The sequence below is a fragment of the Manis pentadactyla genome, chromosome 6, assembly GCF_030020395.1.
Source record: "Manis pentadactyla isolate mManPen7 chromosome 6, mManPen7.hap1, whole genome shotgun sequence".
NCBI classification, from domain to species: domain Eukaryota; kingdom Metazoa; phylum Chordata; class Mammalia; order Pholidota; family Manidae; genus Manis; species Manis pentadactyla.
The window spans coordinates 3926655-3950088 of record NC_080024.1 but is presented as its reverse complement, the minus strand read 5'-3'; the positions used below and the strand labels follow the sequence as shown (position 1 = coordinate 3950088).

At 47.1% G+C, this 23434-nt stretch overlaps 1 protein-coding gene across 4 annotated transcripts in view; it reads right to left on the bottom strand.

Annotated features, from left to right (window-relative positions):
- IQCA1 (IQ motif containing with AAA domain 1) overlaps positions 1-22343 on the bottom strand; it is a 176433-nt gene extending 154090 nt beyond the window's left edge. Inside the window, exons 1-4 of one of the 4 annotated variants that reach the window (XM_057503392.1) lie at positions 22089-22343; positions 9448-9772; positions 5939-6058; positions 1767-1958 (exon numbers count right to left, since the gene is read on the bottom strand). In XM_057503392.1, coding sequence (XP_057359375.1) covers positions 1767-1958; positions 5939-6058; positions 9448-9771 — 636 coding nt within the window. In that variant the 5' untranslated portion in view covers position 9772; positions 22089-22343. Of the gene's footprint in view, positions 1-1766; positions 1959-5938; positions 6059-9447; positions 9773-18062; positions 18319-22088 lie in introns of those variants that run through there. The other 3 variants (XM_057503393.1, XM_036901073.2, XM_057503394.1) reach the window with 3 other exon arrangements.
- Positions 22344-23434: the final 1091 nt, after the last annotated feature.

Below are 23434 nucleotides of genomic sequence, written 5' to 3'. Positions count from 1 at the left end.
ATTAGAAAGAAGAAAAATCACAGAAGGGGCCTATACCACTGCCCGAGGACCCAGCCGCAGCCCCTGGAGCAGCCCCCTGTCCCAGAGCCACCCTACAGAGCAAGGTGTACTGGAAGCAGTGCCTGGCACCCAGGGGCCAGGCAGGACCCACAGTCGCTGAAGACCCAGGAAGCGAACCTGCCAACACAGCCGCACTGCTGCCCAGCAACAGCCTCACGCCGGTCGGAGCGGCTAGTATCAAGAAGAGAAAGATAAGAAGTGCTGGCGAGGATGTGGAGAAAGGGAGCCCTTGGGCACTGTTGGGAATGTGAACTGGTGCAGCCACCATGGAAAACAGCACAGAGATTCCTCGAAAAATTAAGAATAGACCTACCACGTTATCCAGCAATTCCCCTTCTGGGGATATATCAGAAGAAAATGAAACTGCACCTCAGGGAGGTTTCTGCACCCTCAGGTTCACTGCAGCACTACTCGTAAGAGCCAAGACTCGGAAAAACACTATATATCTGTTGATGGCTAGAAGGCTACAAAAATGCTACCCACTGTGTATACAGGGACTCTAAAATATCAAATCATAGAAGCATGGAGCAAATTTGTAGTTGCCAGAGGTCAGGGTGAGGGAAATGGGCGAGACGGTCAGGCAGCACAACTCCCAGGTGTAAGATGAACAGTCCTGGGGACCTAACATATCGCATGGTGACTAGTTAGTGACCCTGTGCAAAGAGTTCATCTTAAATGTTCTCACTTTAGGAAAAAACACTAATTATGTGAGGTGATGGATGCGGTAATTAACCTTAGCGTGGTAATCACTTTGCAATATACATGTAAATCAAGTCATGATGGTATACATCTTAAAAGTACACATTGCTGTATGTCAAATGTATCTCAATAAAGCTGGGGGAAAAAGAAATGGCCTATAATTCTTGCTGTGAGATTCCCCTACCTAGGTTTCTTCAAGAGAAAGTTCTAGATTGCAGGAGGTGGCACTTCATGGTTTTAAAAGAAAAATTTCCACTGTAATGTGGCAAAATGTAACACAATAACATCCAAGAAGTGCACAACTCAGCACTGAACTCAGTTTAAAACTTCCTAAGCCCACAGAGACTTGGAAGACAATGGTCTCCTATCCGTCTGTCCCTCCCACTCCTCCCCCATTCAGAAAATCAGGGACAAGTGTCCTGATCTTCCAGCTCTATGTTATGTCCTTATTCTAACATTCTGATTGGTGTCACCTCGCCTCTCTGCACTTCCCCGTAAGCAACCTTAGTCCCCATTTGAAAAAAGGTGGCGAAGAAATCAACAGCACTTGGCTCCTCTGATGGGGAAGGAAACCCCAGGGTGCAGCGCCAAGGGACAGGCCCTCCGGGTGCTGGTTGCCGGGAGGTCTGAGGATGGCACACGCATCTTCAAGCTAGCAGGTGTGAACCCTGCTCCTTTCTGTAATCCTATGTCTGGGGGTAAATGTATTTTTAAAAATTCAGCACAGAGTATGATCACTGAATTCTTGGCAACATTCTTTCCAACACTTATCGATGATCTTTAAAGATATGTGAATAAAATGCCCCATGTTTTGTACTTAGTTATGGTAAAATGAAAAAAATATGACAAACCTTAGTTCAAAGTGTCCCCTGGGTAAGATAATCGGTCTTTCTGGAATTTCACCCAGTTCCACAAAAGGTAGGATTTCGGAATTCCGAGTTTCAGAGCTCACCCCTGACCTGAGCCAAGACACCTCGTCCCCCGACACCGAGAGCCCACGCCCTCACCTTCTGGATACACAGGGCGGCAGTGCTGGGATCTGCTCCTCTGTCCCCGAGGAGCCTGGCCTGCTTTGCTCTGCATTCTTGAAGGAAGATCTGCTTCATGAACATCGCCCTTAGGCGGCCTTGACGTGCTCTCTCAGAGACCTGGATTAATCTAACAGCCTCTTCCAGGGGGATGGCCTTTATAGGGTATTTCTACAAAAAACATTTGAGATAAATCAATGCTTCAACATGCTCATTACATCAATTGATCACAGAAACATCACACGCTCACTTCTAATACAACCTTCTAAAAGTCCCCCAATTGCTGATAAAGTGTTATATCTACTCAACACTAATAATTTTTCCCACAAACTATGTGTACTTTGATAATATGCCATGCTTATGCTGTGGTCCCGTGTTTAAGGATCCCATAAGCATGCTTATGAATAAAATGCTAATTAGTTTCACCATATTTTCAGTTGGCAGCAAACTATACTAGGAATACCAATAAAAAATACTGGGAATCAATGTTTTAATAACAGTAGAAACATATAAATCAAAAACACATCCCAAATACAAGAACTTAAAATGCTAAATACACATGAAGTAGAAGGATGACTTTAAAATCAATTACAGAATGATCTAGGGATTATGACTAACATTAAAATCATTCTAGGAGAATTAACTTTACAAATGAAATGTCTTCCAGTTCCTACACGTTTGCATTTTAAAACATCCAAATGTGGTGGGTTCCAGTAAGACTGGGAGGAATCAGGGCTCGCGCAGTAGAAAGTCTTCGGAGATCTCAGGTGTGGGTACGGATATGGGGCGGCGGAGGGGTTAGTCAGGGGAGGGGCTGTGCCGTCTCCCAGGGAGGGAGGGTCACCAGCAAGCTGCTGGGGTGTCCAGAGGCCAAGTGCGCTCAGGCCCCAGGCCCTATCGTCCTGTAACCAAGAAGCTGGGCAGTGGCCTGGCTTGGGTGGAGCCTCAAGCATGGACAGAGGCAGAGGGAGAGGGCAGTTGAATGAAAAAAACAACAACCCAATCACAGGCCTAATCCTTTGCCAGGTCCTGAGGGCAGTGATGGCCACCCTATAAGGATATGGTGCAAGACACGGGGCTACGGTTGGTCCCCAGGGCCACTGTTTCCCAGGACGATCACTCTTCTGTTTGATGGGGTGGGGTGAGGGGCTGCCCAGGAGGGACCGGGGAGGAGGGAGGGACATGCCCAGAGACCTACGGATGCCGTAAGTTTCTCATCAAACTCACAACCCAGCCTCCGAGGCAGGCAGTGCTGTGACCTCCCATATCTAGGAAGGCAGAGGCTGAAGGAAGTAGACTGACTCACATCCACCCCCAGGGTTATCAGGGTGGAGCCCGCGTGAGGGAGACCGACCCTCCTTCCTCAGCGGGGCGCCTAGGTGCGTTCTGACCAAGTCCTTTCACATAACCATTCCTCATTTTTGTCCTCAGGGAGATCTCATCCCTTCAAATTGGCAGTGAGCACACATTTTCAATAATGTACTTTGCACACAGAATAAAATTAGTATTGTTCTGGTATTAAATCAGATGCTGTACGTAAAAGAACTTAAGCATATGGCAGGTGCCCAGAAAACGTTAGTGATTATCGCCTTTAGATAACACACTTTCATTCTAAACTTAATTACAGCCCCTACTGAAAACTTTAACGGGTTGGAGTGGTCTACTCAATATGACAAAGATTTTTGAATATCTATGGAGGCCCCAGGAGTAAAGGGTAAGCAGTACTCAGGTAGGAGTAGACAATATTCACTCATCAAAATTTTTCTTGGGTACACACTGCATATACCTTCAAGAATAAGCAGCTTAAAGTGAGAGTAGGGGTCCAGTGAGACATGACAGGCATGGGAAAGTCACAGAGAGGCCGAGGCTGCAGCCCAGAAGCCCATGCTTTGCTGGGCATTCAGCCCTTCTGAAACGGGCTCTACCTAACCGAGCAGGCAGAGCAGCCAGGGCTGGATGCCAGGTGAGGGAATGGACAGAGACTTCCCCACTGCTGACCCCGCACAAACGGAGAGGCGTGGGGAGGGGAAATAGCCCAGAGGAATCTTCAGGATTTTACTGCAGCATGTACAGTGTAGTCTGCTCCATTTCCCCTGTAAAGTCTTCCGTGAATTCTGCACCAACCATCAAGGCCTCGTGCCAGGGGCTCCTTCTGGGAAACTAAACAAAGTGCTGAGCGCTTTGCACTGACCGATGCTGGGCTGAAGGCACGGACACAGGGGACAGGATGCTGAGATGACCCCCAGGCCAGCTGGCCTTGGAATGCACTTCCAGGAATGTATAATATATAAGAGGGGTTGGTCACAGAGGAGAGACATAGGGTGCAGGGACAGCCCTGAGTAAGGTGGGTCAGCAGATTCTTGAGGAGTGCTGAATCAAGTCAGGCTCTGCTGAATCCTAATTCACTGTTCTGGCAGCTGGGATGCTTCGAGAAGAGCAGGCCCTCCAGGCAGCATGAAGCCTACGCAAAACAGGAGAGCGTGGGGCTGGCTCATACAGGGCCCGTGCTTCACTACGGCTGGCAGACAGGGCACATCCTTCTCCCTCCCCACTGCCCTTCTGGATGCACCCGGGCTCTTCCTCAGCCCAGTGACCCAAGCGGACATATGCGCGGGGCTACCTGTAGGCAGACCCCGGGTGCCGACTTAGCTGTGTGCCATGTCCACACCTACAGGCCTGGCGTAGTTTTCCCTCTGGCCGTCTCAGTTTGCACAGTCAGGTGCCGCCTTGCTGCTGGGGCACCCAAGACCAATCAGAGACAAGGGTCTCCGAAAGGCATAAGCAGCCCTTCCAGAAAGGCGATATGGCAGTGCCAAGTGGAAAGGACTGGAAAAACGTTGCTGCCCACTGGGAGGTCAAATGGGAGATGACTGCAGGAGCCTGGGGGCTGGAGCTAAGTGGGCGGGGAAGGATGAAGGCGCAGCTGTGCAAATCTCGGGGTGAAGGAGGGACGGGCCTAGAATTGGGGCTGGCTTCTACTCTTGCTTCCCAGGGGGGTCTTTAGGGACTTCTCTCCCTTTCCCCACAGCCAGTCCATGTGACGTGACCCAGGTGTCACGTAACTTGAACTTATAAAAGGTCAATCAACATTTTTAGGAAGTGTAGCAATTTTTGAGTTTCTAGTAAGTTATCGCAGCACTTACACGAACAACACTCAGCTTCTGACTTCCCATTACATGAATCTGAGATGAAAAATTACACTGAATTGGCCATCTACTCAATCTTAGTGGTACCTATTTAACCAACATGGAATATATATATATATATATATATATATTTTTTTTTTTTTTGAGAGGGCATCTCTCATATTTATTGATCAAATGGTTGTTAACAACAATAAAATTCTGTATAGGGGACTCAATGCACAATCATTAATCAACCCCAAGCCTAATTCTCAACAGTCTCCAATCTTCTGAAGCACAACGAACAAGTTCTTACATGGTGAACAAGGTCTTACATAGTGATAAGTTCTTACATGGTAAACGGTGCAAGGGCAGTCATATCACAGAAACTTTCAGTTTTGATCACACATCATGAACTATAAACAATCAGGTCAGATATGATTATTCGTTTGATTTTTATACATGATTTATATGTGAATCCCACATTTCTCCCTTATTATTATTATTTTTTTAATAAAATGCTGAAGTGGTAGGCAGATGCAAGATAAAGGTAGAAAACATAGTTTAGTGCTGTAAGAGGGCAAATATAGATGATCAGGTCTGTGCCTATAGACTAAGTATTAATCCAAGCTAGACAAGGGCAACAAAACATCCACGGATGCAGAAGATTTCTCTCAAAACAGGGGGGGTGAGGTTCTAAGCCTCCCCTCTGTTGATCCCCAATTTCTCTCCTGATGGCCCCCCTGCGACTGTGCCTGTCTTAGGTTGTTCCTCCCTTGACGAATCTTACCCGTCTCTGGCTAACCAGTCATCTTCCGGGGAACAAGGAATGTATTTTGATCTCCACTTCTAAGTTCTGAAAAAATAATGGTTATGAATCCTCAGCAACACACCCCAGACATCTTGCATACTTAATTACAAGTGTGCAGCTCTCCTCGCACTGAAGAGAATTTGTTTCTCAATTAGGAGTTGCAGAAAAAGGAGGTTTCATAGATAATGGAATAATGTTGGTTAAAATGATATACTAACCTTGCTAGGTGTATCTAGTTCAGTGTCGGCTAATATTTGAGCAAGAATTTTCTCTCTTCCCTTTATTACTTCCAACTTCTCCTTCAAGAAATACTTGGGAATCGGAATGTCTAATTGTTGCTAGAGAGGGAAAGAGGAAGCGAAAGAGCACTTTTGTCACAATTCCAGGACTGAAATTCATGATAACAGTAATTCACTATAGTAACAGTAAGGATGCATGCAGCAAAGAGGTCCACTTGACTTCTCCTGCTCATTCAGAGCTGAGATCAGCGGAGTGGAGCGAATTCATTACCGCCGAGAAGACACAAATAGAGTCGTAAGGGAAAATCATGACCACATCCTTGTTTTAGTCGTTACAGCAAAACTTCAGTAATTCATATCGGTTAGGCCACAATTAACCAATGATAACCTAACATCTCTTCAAAGAAATAGCATTTCAACCTACCTAAAATAATAATGCAAATCAGCATAGCAAATTACTGAGCTGTAGAGATATTTGAATTAATCTAATAACTAATCATTAACACCATCAACTATTTGTATATAAATGGTCACAATGTTCTCTAATAATTTGATTTTTATCTACACTGCGCCATTACAAAATGTGCAAAATTAATCTGCTTTATTAGGGAACTTGTGTTTTATATAATATAAACTTCTCTTCTTCACTTGTGCATATTACCAAATATTTCAAATTAATGGAGGCCAAATGAATATTTACTAGTCCAAGTTCAATAACCAGGAGTGCAGACATGTTATGCAAGGATATGGGTGGCTCTTGGCCAGGCCCACGGAGGAACACTGTCCTAGATACTCTTTAAAACAATCCTGGTGACTTCTGGTCAACTGGTTAACTGAGGGAAGCTAAGGTTCTGGTCCTCAGGGTCAGCCCCCCTTTTCCCATCCTGGTGTGGCCCTCCACACCCTCTCCCTAACTCCCTGCATGCAATCACAGCATAAAGGGGTATCTTTTTTTAGGACTTGGTGGGATGGTACCCCAGGATTTCTGGAAGGTCGTAATTATTTTGAAAACCCAAGCTTTCTTAGACTAACAGAATTTTGGGGTGGATAGAAAGTGAGTTTCCAAAGTCCAATGGGTGGCCTGGGGATGAGGGGCAGTCAGAGGAGAATGCTTATACATTGATTTAATGCTGTGATTTTATTTGTTAATAAGCATCATCAGGTGTTATACTTTTCTAACTTTTAAAGCAAAACTTTATTGACATGGCTCCATCTGGTCCATTCAGGACCGTAAAATTAGAGTTAGGATTCAGAAGCTGAGGAAATGGAGCTACTGAGAATGGAAGAGAGGAAGAGACGCAGGGTGCCCAGCCATGGACCTCCGGGGTCCACCCAGACACCCCGTGGCTTCCCACTCTCTGTGGGCTGGAATCAAGGACACTTCTCATGGCAGAGAAACCCACTCTCTCCCCAGGATGTTTCTCTATATTAGGGACCTATTAGGATCTAGGGCTCCTTATGTGGCAGGTTGCAGAAAGTGTCTTCTGGCTAGTTCAGCCAAAAGGGGACACGGGTAGGATTTGGGACCTCGTGTGATCAGGGCAGGAACAGAGCTGAGAGTCCATCAGCAGTGGGGATGTGTCAGGGGTAAAAGATGCCTTCAGGACGCTGCCACTTATTTCTGCTCCTCTTGGTGAGTCTGTTCTGTTCCTTCTCTGAAGAGCAGCTTCCTCTCTTCTTGTGAACATCTGATGAATAAAGGCTCACAAATTTGAGAGACTACAGTTCAGACTCCGAGATAGAAACAGGTCTCTCACTGTTTCTGTCTTCGTTTCAAAATCTCTCAGGGAAGGACTGGCTAATGCAGACCCCAAGGTGCCCATCCCTGAACCAATCAGCTGTGGTCAGGGGGGGTGGGTCATCCTGTACAGTAGCTGGGTGCTGGCCCAACAAGACAGGAGCTGTGGGCTATGTGGGTGATGACAACAGAAGCCCAGGCACAGAGGGTGCTGACTGGTCAGCTTTCACCCTGAAATGCAGAACTGGGAGTTCCTAGAGGTGGGTGCACGGGGGTCTCCCTGGCCAGGGCACTGTTCCTAGAGCCCATGCTGCTGCTGTGGGATGGACCTCTAGTCAGCTGGAGCTCTGTGTTGTCCATCTGCACCCTCCAGCCCTGGGAGAACTCAGTTGATAGCCTCCTATCACGAAGGCTTCTGATGATGTCACTCAATCATCACCCCACCGAACACCCAGTGGCTCCATCACCCCACTCAGTGCTCAGTGGCTCCACCATCCCACTCAGTACTCATGGCCTTCAAGAAGATAACTAGCTGAAGCAGATGGGCTGACTAGAGTAGTATGAAAAGCAGGGGAAAAACTGAAGGAGCCCATCATATATTTCATAAACTTCTTACTCCTAAAATTCAGGAATATTACTTAATATTCTTGGGATTAAATTAATACATTTAACTTTCCTTTATTAATCATTTTAGGAGTTTGATTTAATGACTATTTCACATTTGTCCTCACTTGTTCTTGATATTTTCACACGTGTAAGCACAGTACACATGACCTAAAGAAGCTGGTGCTTCGACCCATATGCTCCCAGAACTGAACTCAACAAACACAAGTTTTGGAATGATCCTCAGCATTTTCCTTCATTTCAGTTATTCTTGTTCCGATAAAATACACTAATAATGCTAGGAAGGTCCATTCCAGAAAGAAACATAACCTTTATGGAATTTATAGAATCCCAAGTATTTTCAAAAGGAAGAAACATTAAACACTATGGAGAAAATTAAGACACTGTCTCCTTTCGCTCTTATTTTAGGGAACTGCTCCTTTCAAAAGGAGGACTGAGCTCATAGGGCCGTGACATTGAAGGGAGGTGCCCACAGGCTCCCGGCCAGCTCGGCCAGATGGAGGCAGAAGAGACACAGGGTGTCTGGCGAAGGTCAGAGGGCAGCAGTGGGCAGAGGGCTCACAGGAGGACGTGCAGGGCATTAAGGACACAGGGAGGGAGCCCCGCTTTCCCGTCTGGAGCTCCAAGGCCCGTGCTGAAAACCCCCGAGGCATCAGGGACCCAAAGCAAAGGCGGAGATGCATCCACCTGGGAAGAGCTGCCAGGAACCAGCAGGCTCTTGTCCAGGAGAGGATGGGAGACAAAGCCCAGAGGGAGATTTCCTTTGGAAACAGAAGTAGGGACACTGCTACTGGAAATTGGGAGGGTTTGTGCCACAGGATATTGGTGAGAGGGTTGGCCTGCTCCATTCCAACAGGCCTGGGCCAACAGCATGGTGACAAGTGAGGCCACGTCATGCTCGGTGTCCAACAGACCCACGGACTGTGCAAACGCCCATCTGAGCCCCAGAGGGAAGGAGCATGGTCCTCGCCCACGCGGCACGGCCCAACTGAGGGCTGTGCTTCAGCTTCTACTACAGGGACCGCTAGTGAATATGCCGAGAAAGCCTGGAGGATGTCGGTTACTGGTCTGTATATCTTATTTAAATAACAAAAAGAAACTAGTAAGAAAAAATCTGAGTACTTACGGGAGTCAATTTTAGATCTTGTAAGATATCATCAAAATAATGAAACTCGGTTAATTCCAATTCAACCATTTCATTCTTCAGCTCCAGGATGCGACCCATCACTCCATCCAGTATTTTTCGGATCAGTATTCGTTTCTGAGGATGGACAATCTGGTCATAGACGTTTTCCAGGTTTCTAAAGATCTGCACATATTTTATGTAGAAGGTGGCTAACATTTGGAAGATGAAAACTTGATTTTTCTGTGGTTCTATCATCTTCTGAGACTCTTCTTCAAGTAAAGAATTGAGGGCTTCTTGGGTTTGATGCCACATCTTATTATACATTCTGAGGGAAGACAGAAAGTTTAGACGATACAGTGAGTACAAATTCCTTTGTAAGCCATACACATGGGCTTGTGGTGCAACAAAATATAACACATCATCAAATGGGAGCTAAGAATACCACATGTGGTTACAAGGCTTGTTAGACCATGTCCTGTTTTGATATGCATGTGATTTTTGGATATGACAGCTGCTGTTATCATCAAATAAACAATTTAAAAAGCCTTTGACTTAAATGATATAAAGTGATTCCTCATTAAAATCATAAAGCCCATATTATTGTACCATTTAAAAGATGAAGAAGTTGATAACCAGAATAGCTAGCTGATTCATCCACATACACAGCTGGTGGAGTAGAAATCAGAACCCCCACTTTGGAAAGTAACCCAGCATTATCCTATAAAGTTGAACATAAGTAGACCCTGTGAGTGAGTAATTATAACCTAGAGAAACTCTCATAAGTTTCCATCAAGAATGATTGCAGTAGCATTTCTTTAAAATAACAAAAGCGGGGGGATAACCCAAATGCCCATGAGTAAGAGAGTGGATAAACTGTGTATCTCCACCCACAGACTATTACATAGCCATGAAAAATGAATCACAGCTATAAGCAACAACTATGAGCTTTAGAACCACAATGCAGTACATGGAGTGTGCTGCAGACTGGCTTGGAAGGCCAACCTCCACGGGCTGCAGCATATGAGTGGGGGGCGCTGGGGAGTCAGGGAGAGTGAGGTGTTGGCATGTCCTCCCCGCTGCCTTCCCGGGGGGTCTGCAAATGGTTGGAGTCCGTTTCTGCCCAGGGCTTAAGGTGGTGATGGTTCTGCCATTGCCTGCACTGGGATGCCACACTGTCTCTTGCTGGTTTCCCTAGGGTCCGTTCACACCTTTGTCACAAGTCCCTTTGTTAGCCCCTTGCTGAGTAGCCTTCCTTTTCCTGCCAATGCATTCATGGCAGATTTTGAAAAATATATATTTTTTTTGGGGGGGGGTGATTTTTGGCTCTTTTATATATCCCAGAACCAGACCTGAAAAGCTAACTGGAAATTCAGTGTGTCTGGGAAGAGGCTGATCAGGGGCACAGGGGGTGGGCAGGATCCTGTCCCTTTCCCCAGCATATGGGGAAGCCCGTGCATGTCAGGTCTGTCTGTCAGGTCTTTCCTGTGCTCGCCAAGGCGGCTCCAATCTCTGCCCGAGAAGCAGCGGGGCCAGGGGCCAGGGCTCCCGCACCCTCTTGGCTGTCAGCCTGGGCCTTGCTTCCCACGCTCACCTGGGCCTGGAGCACCAGGCCAGGCTGCCTGCAGGTCCCTCTTCTACCAGGATGGGAGCAGCTTAGCCCTGCTCTCTGGGCTTGGAGTGCCCCTCCTGCAGGTCTGCAACCCACCCTCCCACATGCAGCCCCCCTCAGAAGGGCCCGACCTCGCCTCCTCTTCCTGGGGCTCTGCCAGAGCTGCTGGCTCTCTGCCACTCCCCTCCCCTGGCCTGCATTTCCCCTCAAATCCACATCTGCTATCCTTCCTCCTCTATATTTTCTTGTATCTCTTGTCAAATGTGCAAACAGTCTCTTGGCCCATGGGTGTTTACAGTATTTTAAATTCTTTATTGACATTTTGGAGGTGACTCCTGGGAGGTGGAGGTAAATATGCTTGTTCAATCCATCTCCCTTGTTGAGCTGGGGGTCCCTGGTTGACCTTCCTCTGGTCAATACCAGGCACCCACCCAGGTGATCTGCATCTGGTCCACTCTCTGCCCTTCCTTCCTTACCCATGCTCCGTGCTTTCTGTGAGTAAAAAATCGTGAACATTGCTTACTGAACCCCGAGTGCGCACCACACTCTGACGCTCACAATCTCCCGTGAAGCGTAGCTCCTACTACGCCCACCGAGAGGGAAGGAGGTGGCTTAGTCCTAAGTCGCAAGGTCGGCATTGGAACCCAGGTCTAGTGACTCTAAGCTCAGACCACCGTCCGACGTGGCAGCATCCCCCCTACCTCTACCAAAAGTAAGAGAACCAGCCCCGCCCCCAGGCAAACCCCAGATGCACAAAAGCAGTTTTTGCCAAGATGATGGATGAGAAATAGAAATTTGCCATGGTAACATCCTGTCGTCTGCTTGCCAGTGAGCCCGGGGACCTTCCCACCTGCTCGCTGGTCATCTGCAGGGATCTGCCTCAAACACAACCTGTTTGTTCTGCATTGTTTTTTTGTTTTTCTGTCAATTGGTGGGGGGTTCCCTGTATATTCTGGGCGTCTGTGTGTTCCCTGGCTTCTCATCATGACCCAGGGTGGGCTGTGGGCACTTTCCCTCTGCCCCTGTCCCAGCTGGGAAGTGTCCCCCCTGGGAATCACCTGGGGTCCACAGCCTGTTCTCCTGGTGGGTGTGGCTCCAGGCCCCACAGGGCTGCAAGCCCAGGACACACGGCCTCTTGCCGTCCCAGGACCTGGCCAGGCCCCCTGGTTTGGGCTGCTCACAGCCCAGAGTTCCACTCTGCTCCTGGTGCAGAGATTTTTCAGTTGGATTTTTAAAAATCCAAGGTTTTAATTTTTCAACTTGAAATATTTTTATTTGATAATTAATATCACACTATTAAATATATGAACACATAATACTAGCATAATATTATAAACTAATACAGATTTAAAAGAAATTTTCCAAAATAAAATTTTGAAACAATTAAAAATTTATTAAATACTTAAAAAATACATCTATTATTTTTATGTGATTGGAGCAGAGATGGGAGATTTTTCACCTTTCTGGCTAAAAGCTAAAACTCCCCCTTGGTGAGAAAAGTCTTTTGGGTTCCGATGGTGATGATGATGGCAACAGCCCTGTCACCGTTCTAAGCGCTTTACATGTATTAACTCCCAGAATCCTCAACAACCCTAAAAGTCGGGATCATTATTTCTCTGTTTACAGAGGAGGAAACTGAGGCACTGAGCAGTCGTTGCCCAGAGTGGTATGACCTCAAGGCAGGACTGCACCCCTGCAGCCTGGCTCCAGAGTTCATGCTCTGAACCACGCAACCTTATTGCCTCCTGTCATCAGGGTGTAAGCAGATGAGGGGTGACAAACATGTGGCACAGATGGGATGAGCACCCCAAGAAAACAAGGAGTTATAATTAAACATACACTTGGCCTCTCCCTCAGCGCCCCCGGCCTGGACAGTGGACACTGCCTCTGGCACTCCATCCTGGGTGCCGGGACCAGATTTCTCACAACTCAGCAATATTTTAAAAATACTGCGTGTGAAAGAGCACTCTGCTAGACAACTTCATTATAAAAGAGCATGCTTTTAGGTAGAATTCCATTCAGAACGGGGCATTTCTCTCCTTGCATAATCCATGACTGTTTATTAGAACAACCCCATACAAGAACAGTAACAAAAGCCACATGTCCCTGTTTGAGGTGTCAGGATGTGTTGGCGACCCCGCTTGCCAGGCCCTAAAAACAGGAGGGGGGATAGGAAGCAGAAAGGGCCAAGGGTACTACCTCCAGCAGCCAACATGGCTTACCACATGTCAGCCTGGGGAACAGGACATTCTCAGACGTACCAAGAAGTTGAGCACGTTCCTCGTTTACCAAAAACCAGACTTCTAGAATCTGAAAGGGGGCCACAGACCCAAGGCACTCACTTACCTGATGGGGTCACGGCTGCACATACCAGCAGGCTCAAAGAATGTTCACATAAAACAGAAAAACTGCTTGGTTCGTTCTGTGGATTAAATAGGATTTGGGGCTTAAACCTGTCACGACAACATCTCAGAAGAAAATTACAGGCCAACTTTGTTTAGAACTTGGACCTGAAATTCCACTTAGCAAACAGAACACAGTGCCAGATCAAAAGAATTGCTCCCTCTGACCAAGGAGGGGTCACCCAGGAATTCAGGAGAGTTAGACATAAAGTCAAGCTGAACTAAACACAGAAGCAGAACAGTAAAAACCACGAACTACATCCACAGACGCCAAGAGAATGACCAAAAAATTTAATTTATGGCATATGCCTGATTAAGGATACTGTCCACATACCCCAAAGAACAGACGATGGTGGCCTCTTTGAAATGTTGAAAACTAGAGACCAAAAATATTTTCTGTAGAGAAACACTGTAAATCTAAAAATTAGGAGTGAAAAAGGATGAAGCAGACAGAAAGGAGATTAACATAAAGGATTTAAAAACCAGCTTATATGTGACACTTTTACAAAATTCAAGGAAATCAGTAACGAAATGTAAGAAGTCAACTAGTATAGCAAAGTTGTAAGAAATAAAAGCCACAGAAACTAAATGCAGAGAAAAATATGCAAAATGAAAACCTAATTCACAGTACTGATAAAGAACATTAAACATTCAAGATGAATATGGTGGGAGTCACACGGTGTAGCTGAAGAAAATTCTAGAATGCTAGCTGCAGAGACAATATCTGCTCGTGCCTGGAGACATAAAATAAAAAGAAGGCAGACTCTTGAGACCGACATGCAGATTTAATATTGCCAAGAATTTGGAAATAATATCCTGGAGACTATAAATAAATCTAGTCATAATTTCTAAATGTGGGACTGGAGTCAATAGTAAAAGATAAAGGGCCCTTATCAGACTTCAAAGCATTTGGCCACCAGTATGCATTAAGGCTGTGCAATACCGCACAGAGGCAGCGCCCGTGGGTGCAGGTGGGGCGACCTGGATCCCACATAGACCCAAACCCACCGTTTGCAAGGGATCTCAGGAAGAGGAGGCTTCTCCCAGGGGAAACAATAGCCAAATTAATGGAAAACACACCCAGAATCTAGGAAGGCCCAGACTCTGCTCAGGGACAGACCCAGCAGGCGGAGGCCTGTTGAACCTGTTCAGCGCACTCGGTGGCACCCATCCATGTCAGAGGATCAGGATCCCACCAGGGCCACGGCAGGGCTGACTGCTGACAGGAAGTTTTGGCCAAAGACCACCCTGGCGCCTTGCACCTTCTAAGTCCACCGTTTGGGCTGCAGCCTCGTTCTTTCTCAGCTGCCTTCTGGTGACCCTTGCTCGAGAGACTGGGCAAAGCTTGCTGGCTGCTGGGGAATACAGGGACGGGAGCCTGCTGACCCCGCATCACCGATGCCCTTTTCCCTGGAGACAGGCTTCTGTGCTTTCCAGTGTCCTGCTGCCCCTCCACGTGTCCTCTGCCCACAGCCCCACCACACTCCGGACTGGCAGGGGCACTGCGCCTTGGCCAGGCCAGGTCGGGGAGCCCCCATTCCCTGGCATCTCAGTTCCAGCTTGAGCGCCGTGCCTCGCTGCCCCGAGGTCTCGGCCTCTTCTCTGAGTCAGTGCTTATGAACAAAGTGTGAGACAAGGGACCTGGCGGGAGGATTTTTAAATTTAAAAGCATTATTGAGATATAATTCACATTCCATAAATTCACCCTTGGAAAGTGTACAAACCAGTGGTTTTTAGCATATTCAGTGTTCGCAGCTATCACCTCTGTCGAATTTCAGAGCACTTCCATTACTCCGAGAGGAAAGCCCACTCCCATCAGCGGCCACTCCCTTCTCTCCTTCCTCCCAGTCCCTGCGACCACGCATCTAATTTATCTGCCTATTGTGAGCTTTTCACACAAATGGAGTCACAGACTAGGCGGCCTTGGTGACCGGCTCCTTCCCCCAGCACAGTGTTTTCAGTCCGTCACGCCGCAGCGTGTGGCAGCACCCTGTTTCTTTTCAAATGTCCCATTGCAGGCACACCCACACTGCGTTTACCCAGCCATCAGCTGATGGGCATGTGGGTTATTTCTGCCTTTTGGCTACTGTGAACGCTGCTGCTATGAGCATTCCTGTGCACGTTTTCATGTGGGAGTGTGTTTTCATCTCTTGAGGATGGTAAGGTTTTTAGAGGTAAAAGGGCTGTAAGTTTAAAATCAGAACCTGCCTCCTGAGGTAGCTGATCTCAGGCAGGTCACTTAACCTCCTCTGCCTTTGCTTCCTCAAGTGGCACACTGGGATAATGAGGCCTGTTCTGGACACCCCAAAGGATTATTCTGGGATGGGGTAACAGATGTGAAAGTGTTCTTGAAATTTTAAAATGTGCCTTGTAAAGAGAAGGTAATATTTTATCCATGAGACTACGTAGAATTTTTTTTTTAAGTGCTTGATTGGTTTCAGACTTGGGCGTATGACCTAGAAATGCTACAGATTTTGAAGTCAGGAGGACTGGATGGAGGAGGCTGAGTGTGACAGCTGACAAAGACCAGACTGTCCTCTCTGTGGCTTGGCAGTTTTCCTGTAAGCGGGCGGGCGTGGGGCGGGTGGGCAGGGAAAGGCTTGAATATTCAGACATACCATCTACTTGGATAGAAAATAGAAATCTTGCAAAACAGGAATTCTCCCTCTAGATATTTTACACAGGGTAACTTCAAACTCTTGCATTCCTAACTAGCAGTTCATCCTCTTTCCGGGATACTCCCTTGGCCTCCTTGCTCCACGAGTGGCATGGCCGCCCCCTGAGGGCACAGCTTCCCCTGCAGTCCTCTCAGGAGAGGCTCCCTTTCTGCCAGACTCCTCCGGCCACTGGTGCGGAGCAGGGCCAGGGTCCTTACCGCTCATCACCGCTTCCAGACCGTTCCTCCTGCCTCCCCTTGTCATCAAACGGCATCACCACCGTCCCTCCCTGCTGCCATGTCTGCCATCTGCAATCATCTTCCAGGTCCCCTCAGGACATCTACTCACTGAGTAACGTCTACTGACAGATGATACACTGCCTTCTCACTTCCTATGATAAATGACCTCAGTTCCTCTCCCTGAAGCGAAGAACTCAACCTGCCCACTGGGGCCTGTGTCCTCACTGGCAAGCACATCACTCCACCTCTCTGTCCTCCCATATCATCCTGTTTCCTTTACCACTAGGCCCTTCCCTTTAGCAAACAAACATGCTATTGTTGCCCACTAAAAAAAAAAAAATCTATCTCCAGACTCCATTTCCCCAGCCACCAGAGACAGCAAAACTTTAAAACATTAGTCATGCTCACTGTCTACAAGTTTTCCTAGCCTCTCCTACGCTCACTCTAGTCAATCTTCCTGTTCCATCACTCCCACAAAGGCCAAGGTCCCACTGGACTCCACATTGCTAAACTGATGGGCCATTCTCAGTTCTCTCCTACCTAGTCTGGGCAGCCTTGGGCAGAGGCGGCCACTCTGTCCTCTCAGAAACATTATGATGTTTCTAACCCGGCTTCCAGGCCACTACAATCACTGTTCCTCACTGATCACACCTTGATCCCTTTGCTGGTTTCTCCTTCCTCGTGTCTTACCACTGCAGAATCCAAGGCTTAGTCCTTGGGCCCTTTCTCTCTTTGTCTACACTCCTTCCATGTCTCATAAAGACCCTTTACACCAACAGCGATCAAGTTTATACCTCATACATAGTCCTCTCTCCTGAACTCAAGACTTGAATATTCAACTGCTTACCCGATCTCCACTTGATGTCCAATAGGCGTTTTAAACACAACACATGCAAAACTGAACCCCTGCAAATCTGAATTCCTCCCACCTGCAAAATCCCAGCAAGCCCTCAACCTCTTTGCTTTTATTTTCTCACCTAGAAAATAGGGTTAATAATAGTATGAAGGCCGGCTGGAGCTCCAGTGCCTGTATTGACACCATCTACCTGCCGTATATGAACTACTTAGATTCTTGGTGCCTAAAATGGAAATAATAATGTTAACAGCTCCTACATTACAGGGGTGTTGTGAAGATTAAAAGTTATTATTATAAGCACTTAGTGCCCACAGAGTCAGTACCATAATACATATTTGAAATGATCATTATGAGGACCAAATGAAGTAACCTCTGTGCAGGTGCTGTGTAAACAGCACAGCGCTAGGTAAAGACTCTTCAGTACCACTATCACCTGACTGCTGTTCCTTGGTGCAGAGCAAACTGGCACAATGAACCTTCACAAAATCTTTCTTGAGTTAATACAGGACCTAGGTGTTTTCACAAAGCAATCCATATAATACTGTTAAAGATTAACAAAAAAGCAGGCAATGTACTGAAGGTACTACGTCCTCAAAAATACATCCACAAGGGCTTAGCAGACATGGGAAATGGGCCTGGAGGAGCGCATCTTCACGGGGGAGGAAGGGTACCTAAGTGTATGAGATTCCTGGTCCACAAGAAGCTGATACGCTGTCCTCAGGTGTATGTTTTTTGGCTAAAATGTAAAAAGGGAGAGGGGCGCGTGTAAAAAGAAAAAAATAAAAGCAGAACAAGGCATTTTGGCTTGGAGACGCCCACGCTATGGCTGTGGCCTGCCAGCCCACCACTTACGCGTTCGACATGTCTGGCTACTTTCCCTCGCCCGCCGGGGAGCTCTACCGCTGCTTTCCCGGACAGCCGCAGCAGCGGTGCGGACAGCACGGGGCGCCCAGGGGGAGGTCCTTCTGGAGGGAGGGGGGCGGCGATCTGCGTATCCTCTCGCTTGGCCAGAGAAAGGCCCCAGCCGGGGGGCGCGCAGGCTCGGGGCAAGGGATTCCAACGTTCTCGCCCGACCCGGGGCTCCGAAACCTTGCTGTGGCCCCTCGGCGAGACGCGGGGCGGAACCTAGCAACGGACACGCGACGCCTGCGCACTGCCGGTCCGCTCCCGGGAAGGTCCGCTCCCAGCCCCTCTGCGCGCCGCGCGCCTGCGCGGCCGTCGTCCGTTTCCGTGGCAACCGCGCGGGACGCTGGGGCGTGCACGCGACTCCCTGCGGGTGAACGAGCTGGTGGGAGCAGCCGCTGCGAGGGAAGCGCCGTGAGGAGCGGACCCCACGCCGCAGACTGCACCCTGTGGACTCCGGCCCGTGGACACGCCTGGCCAGCGCTCTCCGGGCCGCCGCTTTCCTGTCTGCCCCATGTCCATCTACCTGCAGATATGTGGCCTTGGACTAGATCCGTAATGATCGTAGCCTCGGTCTTCCCATCTGTAAACGGGACAACAGCCATTCGTTTAGTCAAAACTTTACTGGGCATCTACTCTGGGCCAGGCACAAACTTAGGTTCTGGGGATACAGGACAGATGCAGACGCCGCTCTTCTGAGGCTTAATGAAAAAGAAATAAGGCGCTAATGCGATGTAAGTGTAAACTGCTATGTGGACATTCGTTATTAGGTCGCTCTGACTTCTTTTATTGTCCTTCTTCACTTTTACTAACTGTTGAGATTTATTTGCAAATTTTATAATCTGCAGTCCTCCAGGAATATACTCAGAACTAATAGTCAAAGAACATGGAGAAGATATCCACGTAAAAATGCCAGAATAAATCTATTACAGAACCTCTCCCACACACAAAAAGGTTAGAAACAAAAAAATTAAGTACAACTTCATGTCATAAAGTTCAAAAACTTCCCAGTGAAATAGAAGCCTGCAGAGGAGGCTGGCATCTAATCTCATCCCCACTCCCCAGAAATCCCTACTAGGGAAAGAAATCAAGTAGAGAAAATACTAAGAATTCCCACTAACACTTTCTGGGACAGAGAAGACACGAACCTGAGAAGGAAGGCAAAAGGGTGAGTAAGCAAGCCCACCGGGGGAATCTTAGGGAGATAACACTCTCGTGGGTGCAACCAGTTTACCACCCACAAAACCTGACCAGAGCTGGGAAAGTCACTAGGACCTTCCATTTTCTAGGACTTTGTAGTGAATTGAGGCAAGATGCTAAGTGGAAGGGCATTTTGTTACAGGAATAGGATATACTCCTAACAAGGGTGGGGGATAGTGGTAAGAGTTTATCAACATCTCAGAAGAGAAGACAGAGCCCAGACCTTGCATAGATTCACGAGATCAGCTCTTATCCTCCCTGTATGTACAGGCTGTAGAAATGTAGATAAAAATGCCATCTTCCAGCTCTCAGGCTCATTCAGCAAAGTGAGAAACCATCGAGGAGATTTTGTTCACATTATATTTGAGCAAATAGAGGAATTGCAAAGAGCAGTCCATATTAAATATGAATAAGGTAGAAAGCAGCAGCATATCCACTATCCAAGTGCCATGCTTCAGTAAAAGGGGAAGAGAGGATTATAGCGTGGGTGAGGCAGGTGAAGAACTCACTCTGGAAGAAATGTAGACAAATGGAAAATTCTTTACATGTATTCTATGTTCTGGAATAAGTTAATACGAACTTTTATAGAATAAGCTGAGAGAATATAAATTAATGAGAAGGGACAAAAATTATATAGCTAAGAAAACCAAATGAAATTCAGAAATAGTCCAATATAGAAACCATATTAGAAAAACCAAGAAATAGACTGGGCACAATTCATCTCAATTACTGCCTTAAGAGGAAAAGCTTGAATCAATTACAGTGAATGTAGGGGAAAAAGACTGAGACATTTAAGCATTTAGAAAAGGGTTAGTTGATACTCCTGAAAAAGAGAACTCTAATATTAATTTTTTTAAAGATAAAAAAATGTTTCTGAAATAAAAGCTAAATCTGCAGATCAAAAGTTCTCACTCTGTTCCAGAAAAAACTGATATAGAACAAACACCACCAAAGATATCTTGGTATGTTATTGAGCTTCAGAGAGAAGTGGTAGGGGAGAATCTGGCTGGCCTCAGATTTCTCTACCACACCGCTCAATGTCAGATGAAAAAGTAGCAGTATTTACAAAGTTCCTGGGGAAAAAATGTGAACTGAGATATATCTACTCACTGAAGTTAATATTCCCAAATATGAAAGAATTGGCATGTTTTCAAATTCAAGTAATAGAAAACTCAATGACCAATGGCTTAAACAATAAGAGGGTTTATAATCTCCCTTAGCAATACGAATAGAGGCGAGACAATTTTGCACTGATTATTTCAGTGGCTCAGTTGACATCATCAATCTTTAATGGTCTTTCCATCTTTTGGAGCTGTTATCCTTAGGATAACATGTCATGTTGGATGACTTCCTTCATGGACATAAAATGTCTGCAGCAGCCCTAGACATTACATCTTCGCTCTGAGATATCTTGAGAGAGACCACCTGGCAGATGTGACCACCACCATTATATCAGAGAAATCAGGATTTACCTGCATTTAAGAGAGAGAGGTAGAGAAGAGAACTAAATCAGAACTCTACCTGAAAGCGGGACTCTACATGGAAGCAGGCAGTGCGGGCTGCTGGGCAGGTAAAATTCAATGTGAGCCACAGACTATGAGCTCTTCTAGAAAATAAATTACTTGATAAAGAAATCCAGCAATCAAATGATACAGGTCATGTTAAAAGGGCAAGCCAGTACTCAGGGTGAGAAGGCAGGGGAGGACGTTGTCCCAGATTCTGCATAGCAGGAGAACTAATGCAGCTGTCTTCCGATTACATCCTCTGAGCTTTGCAGTCGCTACACTTTCATTGACTACTTATGCTATGCCAGGGACTGTTCAGGACCTGACATACATTCATTCATTAAATCTTCCATTATTATGTGGTGGGTAATATTTTCATCCCCACTTTACACATGCAAAACACAGGGAAACATCTAGAGAGGTAAAGCAACTAGATGTCTAAGACCATCCTCCAGCTGATGATGGAGCTGGTCTTCAAACCATCTGATAATCTCACTTCAAAGACTAAATCCCTATCATCTTTTTATTGCTAGCAACACCTGTTTTAGTCAATATTTGTTAAAAAACTGGTTTTTTTTTGCAAGAAAAATGTTCCTAAAAAGAGTGGTTCTCTAACCTCTTATCCTTTAAGAAAATATTATTGCTACCTAATTATGTAGATACAGTGGAGCGATTTCTTTGTCCTCAGTATTTTCTAATTTATGCAGCTTCAAAAATTAGACTGCCGGGTTTCTGAGAAAATTCATCTTCTCAAGCATCTGGATACCTGTGAAGTCATTTGGGCAAATACTCGTTGACGCTCATTCTGTGCGAAGTGCAACAATCACCACTGTGCCCCAGGAAGAGATAGTGCTGGTAGGAAGGAATTCTGCCTCCCAGGGAAGAGGAGAGAATCACGCAGGAGGACTCAGGCTCTGCCAGCCCAGCTGCATTTCCCGGACCAGGGACAGGCCTGGAAAAGCCTTCAGACGTGGTCCAGTCTACCAACCACATCAGCTGCCTGAAGCCCCAGGACATTCCTTTCCTGAGCACCCCTTCTCCACCAACACCCAGTGAAAGGGGCGCCTGGCCCCTCTAGAAAGTCCATTCTGGTTTTGGACAACTCTCACTATTATTCTTCGCTTTTACAGCAAGCTTCCAAGGCAAAATAGAACAAACCTCTTATACAGGAGCAACCTTTAAATGCCCAAGACCACGCGCCCCCCTAAAGTCTCACTGATTACAGGGCAAGCGCCCTTAGGTTCTTCACCAAAATGGGATTTCAAATTACCTTGTAATCACTCTGTCTGTAGCACTGTTCTCCGTCGGTGTCCTTCAGACATAAAGCAGTGAAACAAAACCTAGATGGGGGCTGGTAGGCACTCCATCAAGTAGCCCCAAGGGCCCTACCTTGGGTCTCACACCTTCCATCTGCTCTTGAGTGGCCACATCACACGGTCGATTCACATGGTGGTCACAGTCGGTCAAACCTCTAACTCTTCCTACAGGCTCTCCTGCTGAGCCGCCTCTGCCACCCCGTGTTCACCGTCTCATCCACTTGCATGGCACCCCTCCAATCTGCCCCCGGCTGTGAAAGAAATGTTCTCTGCAAGAAAGCCAGGGAGCCTGGCAGCACAGCGTGAGTCAAGGTGCCGTCACGTGACAAGTAAAAACCTGCCCAGCCTCCCTGTCATCTGGCTCACATTCACCTTGTCCTCACCAATCCCATGAGGCCTGTGCCAAGGGCATCGCCGATGGACGGCTCTATTATACCCATGGCACTGTCCTTGCCTACGAGGCTAGTAACTATAGGAATTTAATAAGGCACGTCTCATATGCCTTGTTTTCCAAGAACCCAAGATGATAACACTTGTTATCTCTGCTTCCTTTCCTAAGAACTCACAAATCATTTTAATGATCTGTTCTGGGATCCGCATGAGGTTCACTAGGCCAGAACCTGACCTTATTTGCTTTTATGAGTCAACAGTTACTCAGAAACTCTTCACCAAGTTCTGCTGTAATTTTTTTCCAGGCACCATAATTCAGCCAGACCCAGGGATTGGCACCTCACTTACCCCAAAGCAGCTCTGCCTAGACCTCCATCTGCTGCTCAAGCTGCAAGAACAAGCAGGGCCTTATCTTACCACAAGGTGGTGAGCAAGCTGCTGGCCAACTGCTGAAGGCTTCCCAGGGCCGCCACCTCAGGGCCCCTCCTCCACTCACTAAGCCCCTCCCATTCTTCCCAGGAGCAGCAAGACTAGGGCACAACCAGATAGGAGCAGCTTCTTCCTGAAGGCCAAGCTGTGCACACTGGACGCAGTTGGCCCTAGCACCTGCCCAGGGAGGGCTGGAGCGCCCACCCGGTGGCGCTGGGGGATTTCGCTCCCGGAAGCCCCGGGGTATTCTGCTCCACCCTCCCTGCCATCTCTCTGGCCTGCTGAATCCCACCCCAGAGGCTACCCTGCCTCGGCAGTATGGGGCTATTTCTCTTCTGGTATCAACATACTAAGTTCATTGTGTTTAGTAAAAATACCTGTGCTTTGCTAGATGTCTGAGGTCCAAATCATTATTCCAACTCACCTTTCCAGTGGCTTCCTCTAAACTGATCAATATTTTTCCCACAGTTGGTATTTCTAA